We start from the raw sequence: 10,872 nt of genomic DNA on the forward strand, positions 1-10,872 counted from the left end.
ATATCAGGGGGAGGATCCGAGGATACGATGTCGACATATTTTACTTCGAGATTGAAGCTGTGTTGTACTCTTTTTCCCTTCGATCGAGAATAGTTTTTCCAAAAGGGTTTTGTTACTCGACAAGGTTTTTAGCGAGACAACACTAAAAACACCAAGTATGTTGAACATTGAAGACATAGAGATCGCGTTGATATTATTGAAAATATCTGAAACAAAGAAATGAAACGCGATATTCTCTTAAGCAACGTAACTTCCAAAATCAACAACATGTTCTTATAAATATTCAAGTCACCAAAGTAAAGTGTGATAAACTCCTTTTGAATGCATTAGACTAACGAAAATTATTTTACATCAAGGGGAGCATCTAACGGTGTTTTGAACTATTTTCCTTCACCGAGGTTGCTTTTTCCCACAGGGTTTTGTTACTCGGCAAGGTTTTTAATGAGACAACAACAAACACCGGGAATATAATTTCCCAACTAAGGCTATTGTCTTTCCCACGAAGATTTTATGCCTTAAGAGTGGTGAAGCAACTAGTCAACTTCAACGGAGTAAAGTGATCAACTTGCAAATTTTTTAATGTTATAAATGATACTTTACCTATGTAATAGACTAATCAATAGAAATCCTTCTCTTTTCTGGCTTTTCCTTTTTCCCTTATTATTGTACTACAAAACTTGCAATTTTTTTAATGTTTATTCCTTTTTTTTTTTTTTGCTACAAAATGTTTATTCTTATATTTAAGAAGATTCCTCTAGCAAGAGAAATCCTATTAATAAGATACTTGGAACATGAGAAATTTTATACTATTAAGAAAGACATTTCTAACAAGATAATTTTTTATTTCTTAGAAATATTGGAGGATTCTGTGTTATAGGATTTTTTTTCTTCTTTTTAATCGACAAAAGTAAAGTTTTATGAAGTGCTTATTAAAAATAAGCATAAAAGATACAACCCAATTGCCAATAGACTTTGTTTAGTGCAGACACCTACGGCAATATTAGAGGATTTCGAGGAACAGGAAAAACATATGAACAACTAGTCCTGGCTTGGTTTCTTCCAACAACTAAAAGTTCCTAAGTCAGGGAGCTCCGCAAAATTGGTCAGGTCAGGCTTAGAAAACAAAATTGTTCTTGTGCTGCTCGCATTTTGGTTAAGCTAGTAGAATCACAATAACCAACTATGAGCGTTTGTACGGTGTATCATCGGTTCAATTGATTTCAACGAGCTTTCGTTTATCATTTATACAATTGTTAGATCAAGCTCTCCAGTCTCCGGAAAGAGATTTGGCGAGAATTAACAGAGTTTAGTCTTGGAATTATGGCTCAATGTTAATGGCCCTCCTAATATATTACTTTACACAAAATTGATTAAAAGGACTAAAATCAATAATTTTTGGGTGAAAAAGACATCTAGATTTGATACTATTTGAATGGACAAAAATATACAAATAGGCAGGATTTAACCAGTTTCATCTTACCGATTTTCATCTTATTTTTAATTTACATCAGGATGCATCCAGTTTCATCCTCGCTATTTTTTAAGTTTAAGTCAGGATGAATCCAGTTTCATCTTTCCTATTTTTTTGTGTCCATTTCATCCATACTAATTTTTTCTCGTCCATTTGGACCATGTTTTAAATTTTTTTGGACAAATGACCCATTTTCCGTGTAGTTTAACAATAAACATGCGGTACTCGTGTCTCCTTAATACAAAGAGAACTAAGAGCGTCTCCTATGACGAGTATAAAAAATCGTATGTGAAAATTTTATTAAGATCCTTATTTAAGAGAAACTGAAGTAATTTAAAATAAGAAATCACATGCCACTAGATGTTGACGAAAAACAAATAAGCTGAAAGTACCTAAAGAAAAAGAGATCAAAATAGTTCCCAGAGATAAGAGGGGACCCTTAAGCAGGAGGCCAAAGGGCCTGAATCATCTCAGTAATCGTTAATGAAATATAAATATGTTGAAGGAATTCACTATCTTCTTTTGCCAATGGAGAAGTGAATCCACCATCAAAACGTCCTTGACATGAAAGCACAATATTCTCGGCAGTATCCAGTCCATTCGCGCCACCTTCCGGATCTCCACGACGGAAGGATCCAGTTGCATCTTTCATAACACTGCCAATATCCTTATAATCCCGCCGGCAACCTTTCAAACGGACCATTACATCTGAACTTTGTTTTCCATCTTTCAAAAGCTGATGGATGTATGAATTAACCGAAATTCCTTTCTTCGTAGCATGTTCATATGCTACTACAGCAAGGTCTTCAATACCATAATTTTTACTTTTAGGGTTGGCTTCCAGAGATGCTACACAAAAACTATATGTTACCCTTTCCTGAAACCTTTCTACCGCATTCTTACATGCAGTATTTATTAGACCAGCACCATGAACATGACCTCCATGAAAGTTCACGAGAATAACAAGAAGAATGAACACCAAAGACGAAGAGAAACAAACTTGCTTCATCTTTCCGTGAAGCGAAGATGAACAAAGATGGAGTTTATTGTGCGTTTCGTGCATATATATATATAGATTTTCGTTTGATATGGAGACATAGCCAGCTCATGAAAATTGCATGTAATAAAACATAACTAGTAACTTTTTATTGCCATATATATAACTTTTTATTGCCATATATATAATGTTTTATAACGGTAGGAGTGAAGCTTTAAAATATGGTACAGTGTTGCTGGTTCTTTGCTGTTTTACGTCTATTATACCATATGAGATGTTTGCCACAATATTTTATTTACATACATTGAGATATGAAATTAAAATAAAATTAGACAAGAAATTAATATGGGGAAAATATGTTAACTTGAGGATTTTTTTATTCTCTCTTAAATAAAAATTTGGGGCGTAATGACTCAAATATTTGTGGGAAGAAAATATGTTAACTTGAGGATTTTTTTATTTTCTCTTAAATAAAAATTTGGGGCGTAATGACTCAAATATTTGTGGGAAGAAAATATGTTAACTTTGAGGAATATTTTTTTTTCTTAAATAAATATTTGGAGGATCCTGGGGACATTTTAGAGTTTCCAAGCAAAATGATAAACATATGGATGGGAAAGTCGCACCTAACAAGCCATTATTTTTTTATTTTTTTCTTCTTTGAAGCAAGTGATGATTTCTAAGCCTGATTTCTCAAGTAATGCAAGTCTGCTATCCACTTGGGTTAACCTTACCTGGCAACCCAAAATACATCCAAGTCTCCTCCTACCGTTGATTTCTTCGGAATCACCACCATTTCCGACTTTCTTCTTCTTTGAAATCATCTGTGTTGATTCCAAGCATGCTATATGTATTGCTAGAAAAAACAGAAATAAAAAGGGGACACATAACAGTGCAACAAGGAACTAAGACACAGTTTCGACGACGACAGAGAAAACTGAGTAACAGCTTCTCACAGAGCTAAAAAGAAAACTAACAAAATAAATCCGAAGCTGCCAAATACACGAGCAGCGACCTTATTTTTTCCTCCTTGAAAACTAACAAGTGAAAAAACCTTAAGAAAATCTTCATGATGACTTTCTCTATACCTGTCATCGGCTTGCTGATGATGAGAAGAGACCCAACAGTAGAGTAACAAGAGCTAACAGAATAGAGATTGGAGCAGTTGGCTGTCCATTGTATTTCATTTTCATCGTTCCAATTGAGAGAGACCACTTCAAATACTCTGCCTTCTTGTACACCCTTTAAAATCTACCTTCCATTGTCAAAATCCACCTCCCTCTCATCTAGCTCATTAATTTGTACTAGAAGCTCATCCATAACCTATCTACACAAGTACAAGCAGGAAAGTCCTGAACGATTGCCTTTATTTCTGTCCTCCAATGGCCAGGTTACACTGTAATCGCCTCCAGAAACTGCTGGTACATCCCAAGGTCTCTCCACAGCTTTCGTCTTTGCTTTCGTTGTTGAGGACCATATACCGATGCAACAAAGCACTCTGAATTATTGATTCTACCCTGCTGACCATAATTAGCTACTATCTTCCACTGAGAGAGAGAGAGAGAGAGGGTGTCAATGATTGAGACAACTCAGGGGAGGTTCTATCCTCCCCCAAGTTTTGCCCTTTGCATTAATGCAAGTCGACTTGAGTTTCACTGAATTTCTTGCGGGTGTGAAGAAGATGTTATTGAAGTAAAGACCCGTACAGCTAACCAATCTGCTGCAACCCAGGTTGATGGCTGATGGGGTTAATATGTTAGTTGTCCCATGCAAGTTTTCATAAGTAATGTTGCTGATTTTTACTGCACTTGTCTGCAGTGGAAAAAAAACAGTATATACGTTAGCAAAAAGGGCATGTAGAAGACAGTTGTATTGGAATAACACTTTCAGTGGTCACCAGTTCCTTTTTTTTTTTATACGCTACTGTTAACCAATTGATAGATGCTAGTTCAATGTCTTGGAATGACAGTATCCTGAAGGCCCTCTCAAGTATTGTGAATGAAATTATAAAAATTGGAATACCAGATCATGGTATGGATCCATTGCTCAAGTATCTCGACGCACTATAACACAACTATATGGAGGGAGGGAAGCGGACAACTTACATCGACATTCAATATTCAAATTTTCCAATACACAGATAAGTTGAAGTTAATGATTTTAGAAAGACAAGTTGAAGTTGATTATAATAACTGTAGGCCATCAAAACTTTTACAGTTGTCCTAGAAAGATCCATTGCTCTGTTTATCTTCCTTCCCCATAGATTAATCAAAAAAATTTATCATCGACACTCTCCGTTAACAAGTCAAATTCACTCTAATAAAACCTGTCAGTGTTTGCTTCGGAAAAACTTCACACAAGATTCATTACTCAACCAAATTCATTGGTTCTTGGATCATTTCAAAGAAGAGAAGATAAGATATTGTATAAAAAATATAAACAAACGCAAAGAGTTGAGTAACAAGTCTAAATCACGCTGAAAACTACTGACAGTAAACTCTCTACAGAAACCAAACAGTTTTGATAGTCTTTATTCGAAAATTCACACAGGCTTCATTACTCATCCAATTCCATAGTTTCTTGAATCATTTGAAAGAAGACAAGATGATTTATTATATAAAAAATATATAAAAAAATTGAGTCTCTTTGGAAAAGTCAGGCAGAAAAACTGTTTACAGAAATCCACAGTTTTGGTAGTTCATAATCAAAAATTCACCCCGACTTCATTACTTACCGGAATCCAGTGATTCTTAGTTACTTTTAAAGAAGAAAAGGTCATATTTTACACAAAAAATATAAATAAAAACAAGAGTCATATTAACAGGGTGATAATTTATCCCAAAGATAGGACAGAAATCTCATATGACATGTCATGCTTAGACTCAAACTTATCTTGGATTCACCTTAAGCTATTCTAAGAGCATGATTAAACCATAAACATGCCATCAATTAAACTTAATGCAAAACACAGAAATGCTTACAATAATGTAACTTACCTCATTCGCAGATTCCGCAAAGTAGTGTTGGTCAATCAGTAAGGGATTCATCACATTGGTGAAGTTGGAATGCTTAAAAGAGATCGAATGGCACTCTCCCTGTCCGCCCTTCAAGAAAAAAGAGTTTAATTTGTAAGAATGACGCAAAGTAAATAAAAAATTATCGTATGTAGCGCAACAGATACTTACATGCCATGTTTTGATCCTTACACCATTCATTGTGCCAAAAAAATTTACTCTTTGCACATGAATTTCTTTAACCTCTGCCCTGTTCCCAAGCTCCCCCAAAGACCCGATACTACATCAAAAAAAAAAGTATAAGACATTAGAGACTGTGTTTGACATTGAAACACTTGAAGGTGTTCTTCGTTCTGCACCATTCATTTCCATCTGAGTAACAAAGAAATTCCCCCATCTAACTATTTTTTGATTCACCAAAAGAAAAAAATTTATCTAACAATTTTGTTGTCATAGTCCTGCAAAATAGTGACATCTAAGGAAACAGTATAGTGGCAGCAAGTAAGAGATAAGCCTAGCTCCGACAGATATTCAGTAGGAGTTACAAAAGCGTTGATACATAATCACATGTACAATTTGTTTCCTTTATGCAAGACGAGAAGATCAATTCTTTAATACTACTGTAAAGTAGAGCTTCATGTGTTTGCATATAAGTAGTCAGGGCCTGGCTGATATGTTGTTACTCCACTAAGAAGTTCACACACAATGAACAAATTAAAATCAAACAATTTGAGAAGAAGTTCAGACACAAGGCAAACACACGAATTTTAATTTAGTAGAAAAATTATAGAATTTAGCAGGAGGCTCCTAATTTACACAAATGCAGAGTTGAAACAAAGTTTCAAAGATGTTTCTATTCCTATTCTAATAAGTGTGCTATCATAATGCACAAGCTCAGGAATGACATAATTAAATGAAAGCCTATCCATCATATCCTCTACTGTAGGTGGGAGATTTCTCAAATTCATGTTCTCTGCAGGAAGTGGAAAAGCGCTTATTTGGCAAAACAAGCAAAATGACACTACTGTACTACGGCTAGGTCTTCAAAGATTACAAGGCTGATACCAAACAACAGAACTTTTTAGATGAACTACTAGGCGTTCTGTGGAAAGATGCTTATTACAACTTGGATGCAAGGAATATGATCCTGCAGTCTGGTCGACAACTTGAATACCAGACTAAGATCGTGCAGTTCCAAGACTACCATAGTTGATAGTTGTTTTTTATGTTCGAATGTCTTTTTATTGTGTGGCTGATACCTCTTATCTACCACTATGCCATGCTCGCATCTGAAGCTGGGAAAAAGTATCAACCTTAAGGTATACTCAAGGAATTAGGTATAATTCATACAAAACCGATACTGCAAGCCTGCTTGTCTCCAATCTTCATAAATAAAGCAGCAAATTCTTGCATCAGAAGAATTTGTCCTGCCAGACTAAAGCTAAAGAACAACACATAAGAAAACATTTGGTGTATTGATTGTACCTGATTCCATGCCCAGGTCCGCAATGGCAATCATTGATGTAGACGTGAAAGCTGCTGTTGCCAACGGAAACACAATCGTCGCCTGAAACGACGACAAAGTTTGTTAGAGTTGAAATTATGTTTTTTATATAAATCAGATGTTTCAGAATAACGTACCGCTCCTGAAGTAACTGTTTCTGATGCTAACATTCTCAACGCTTTGTGTATGCAAGCCGTCCGTGTTTGGACTTTCTTCAGGGGAATCCACCTTCAGGTTTGTGATGTTAAAGTTACTCAAGTCCAACAAAGTAACGTGGAACATGGGGCTATTGGTGACCGTTACATCCTTCAACTGACTATTGCTAGTGGCAACGAAGTTAACTGAATGTGGCTGCGATTGGGAGCAACCCTGCGCAAACCAAAAGAGAAAGTCAAAGTCAATGGTCAAAGTAAACGGCAAAGTCAGGGGTCAAAGTCTATTGGAATTTACCGGACGGTTTCTATGTTTACTGTTGTGGCAGGAGTTCTCCCACCAACAATTACCACGACCATCGATTATTCCCCTCCCCTGTACAGTAAGCCCATCCACGTTTTTGAATACGATCCATTTATTAATGAAATTTGGCCATCCCCATTCTTTAAGGGTTAGAGGACCAACTATTGTTCCAGATATCTGCAAGATTGCATTAAAAAAATATATATTAGAATTAAGTTCAAATTGTTTGAATTTAAGCTCCCTGGAAATTATGATTTTTCAAATTCAGTTTCGCTGCTTATATTTTCATATGATTCTTCTCGTTTTCATATAATCCTGTATGTAAAGGCATAATTTTCATGGCCGTGAAAGCATCATGTCACTAGCTGAACACGACAGAGAATACTTCACTCACAATTTTGGATAACGCCCAATGAACATCAGTTTGTTCGAGTATGGCTTATCATTAATCTTATTTAGAGAAAATCAATCAATGATTAACTTAATCTAAACATGATATGCTGTGTAAACCAGAAAACTCTAACAATACACACCTGAACGACGATATTTCTAGTCACACAAGGGCCACTAAACTCGATTGATTTAAGAAGAAAGGTTTTTCCTTTTGGAACGACCATTATCGGTGTGCTTGTTCCTCCCTTGCACGTCGCATTCCAAGCGTCCGTAAATGCCTAGAGATGAAACCAGAAAAAGGATATCAGACAATCATCAATAACTTTACGTAAAAAACAATATCCAAATATTGACAAAGGAAAGTATATAAATGGATTCTCATAGAGACTTTGCTTTAACATACTTTCAGAAGTCATTCTCCAAATGAAGTTATAACCAAATATACCAGACACGGTAAAGAACATATAGTGATTTTCACATAAAAATGGTCAAAGGTTCCAAACAAGCTCAAAAACAAGTTCAATACATTGTGATACAGATACCAACTCCTAACAACACAAAAAAGGGTTTAAACTCACATGGTTTACCATCACCAATTCATTCCACAACAAGCTACTACCCATGCTTGAATGGTGAGTCAGTCAAATTTAAGACATGGAATCGGTAAACCAACTACTCGCGCGTTATGGGAAAATCTAAAACAGGATACTGATTCTTCGTACAAAACATGGATATAATCAAATCCTTGATCAGTGAGTTTTAAATTCATACTTGATCAAAAAAGCAAGAACTTCGATATAGTTGGTCAAAAATTCAGTCAATTTCGTCGCAAAAGCAAATTGAACATGGATTAAGGGATCTTTATCAGCAATTGGAGAAAAATCAAAGCAAGTGGGGTTTGAGACAGGGAGATTAAACCAATAACTCAGAAGCATCAGTATGTGCAAGAAACCAAGAACCGAATGAATTACAATGTCTGTCTAGTTCGTCTGTCTAGTTCAACATGAAAAGCAGCTGTGATATGGATGTATTTTGTTAACAATACTCAATTGTTGCAACAAAAGGATGGTGTAGCAGTTTTCTATCCATTTACCTATCTTGCTAAGACCTAAACAAGAAAAGACAAATTTATTGTTGAAGAGAAACCCCATATTGTGTCCAAATTTACAAGCTTATTGGTTTAGGGTTCAGACATATGCAAGAGGGAAATCAGAGAAATTCATTCAAGAACAAGCCCCAACTATTTTTTGGGGATTTTTTTTTTCTCAATCAACAAAATCCAGGAAATTAAGATCAAAACCATATAAATAGAAAGAAAACGTACCCTTTTATGATTAATTTATCTCTTATTCAGAAACAGAAACCAAAAACAGAAACCCCAATTGGGGTTAGGGTTTATCTAGCTAGAGAGAAAATTAAAGAGCTCTATCTATCTATCTAAACAGATCCATCTCTGTAATTTTCTCAATCTAAAGCTAGAGATTTTGATTCCTTTTTGTGTTTCAAATCACCAACTCCATTATTAACTCTCTCTCTCTCTCTTTCTATTAAAAATTGGGGGTTAGGGTTTACTGGTTTGAAATCTGATCTGATGGTCTTGGATCTCTCTCTATCTAGCTAGAGAGAAAATCACAGAGCTCCTCTATCTAAACAGCTCCAGCTCTGTAATTTTCTCTCTATTTAGAGATGATTTTTCGATGTTCTGTGTTTCTACTCGCTCACTCCATTATCATCTCTCTCCCTCTCTTTAAACTTAACGGTCCGAATTCCTAGGTCATTGACTAATTTTGACTTGGACCAGAATTTAACAGTGGACTAGACCCTTGACCTCGGCCCAGCAAATATGGTTTTAGACCGACTCATGAAAATTCAACTTAATTATAAATAAATCAGTCGATGCTGGGTACTAACTTGAGTTTCATCATGAATGCCGTCGCCGATAGCACCGAAATTCAAGACGTTGAATGTTGATGGTATTGTCCTTTGAAGCAGATTTTGGTCATGATATATAGCTGGTTCTGCAAGGCCGATAGGATCACTTTGTAAGGTATACATACTAATTATATATTAATGATCAAAGAGATTAACATAAAAAGGTTGATGTCATTGTGCAAATAAAGAACATGCATGGAGAATTACAGCTACAATTACCTGAATTTACTAGAAGAAATGTGATGAAGAAGAAGAAGAAGAAGATTGCCTTTGTTGGTCTTTCTTTTCTTAATGACTCCATGAGAAATCTAGAAGAAACAGAAGAGTATAATTAATTAATTAGAAATTTGGATCAAAGTTGAAAAACATTTTGTAATCAACAGGCATATGAGAGAACCAACATATGAAACTACCCTTGAAATCAATTTGCTAAAGATCTTGGTTCAAATAAGTGAAATTATTCTTGGGTCTGGTGTGGAGAAAGATCTTTGCTATATTAAGCAACAATACTACTTCATCGAGGTTAACAATGGCAAGAGCACCAACATTTGCTAAGAATTGGGTTGCAATTGCAACTCACTTGTGCATATCTCTATACTCCTATTAAGCTAGTTTTCACTATAATCAAGAACAAATTGCAAATAATGTACAACTTACAGAGAATTATTTGCCCTGGGGATGAGGATACTGTGAGTACTAATTAAAGATCTTGGGTCGAACGCAATTGATCCCGAGCAAAGCTGATATCTAAAATCATTTAAATCAACACTCGTGAAGACGGATATCAATCTCCACCATTCTCAAGAAGATCTCTGCAGATTTGATCTATTGAAGAAGACGGTAATGGTTTAAATCAACCTTCAAGATCACAATTGTAGAAGATCATCAAAGATAGATAACTATTGTTATTATTCTAATCTTTTCTGTAGATTATTTCTTTTCTGTAGTAGCTGGAGACCTCCTCAGTTTCAAAACCAAAGATGAATACCTTCACAATGGCAAGAACACCAACATTTTCTAAGAAATGGGTTGCAATCTCAAAAAGATCTCTGCAGATTTAATCTATTTAAGAAGACGGATATGGTTTCAATCAACCTTCAAGATC

The 10,872-nt window shown here is 35.4% G+C and overlaps 2 protein-coding genes across 2 annotated transcripts; both read right to left on the bottom strand.

Annotated features, from left to right (window-relative positions):
• Nucleotides 1–1,910: 1,910 nt before the first annotated feature.
• LOC113325143 lies at nucleotides 1,911–2,480 on the bottom strand. Its single transcript, XM_026573364.1, has one exon. It carries the CDS (start codon nucleotides 2,478–2,480, stop codon nucleotides 1,911–1,913), a length of 570 nt encoding a protein of 189 aa, XP_026429149.1.
• A 615-nt stretch (nucleotides 2,481–3,095) lies between these two features.
• On the bottom strand, nucleotides 3,096–9,535 carry LOC113321044 (polygalacturonase QRT2-like). The gene is made up of 8 exons (XM_026568925.1): nucleotides 9,160–9,535; nucleotides 7,976–8,113; nucleotides 7,437–7,619; nucleotides 7,124–7,355; nucleotides 6,968–7,049; nucleotides 5,654–5,762; nucleotides 5,465–5,572; nucleotides 3,096–4,280 (listed from the first exon to the last, which is right to left on the bottom strand). The coding sequence occupies exons 2-8, from the start codon at nucleotides 8,057–8,059 to the stop codon at nucleotides 4,041–4,043; spliced, it is 1,038 nt and encodes a 345-aa protein (XP_026424710.1). The 5' UTR covers nucleotides 8,060–8,113; nucleotides 9,160–9,535; the 3' UTR covers nucleotides 3,096–4,040.
• Nucleotides 9,536–10,872: the final 1,337 nt, after the last annotated feature.

Source organism: Papaver somniferum, chromosome 11 (assembly GCF_003573695.1).
Source record: "Papaver somniferum cultivar HN1 chromosome 11, ASM357369v1, whole genome shotgun sequence".
NCBI lineage: Eukaryota > Viridiplantae > Streptophyta > Magnoliopsida > Ranunculales > Papaveraceae > Papaver > Papaver somniferum.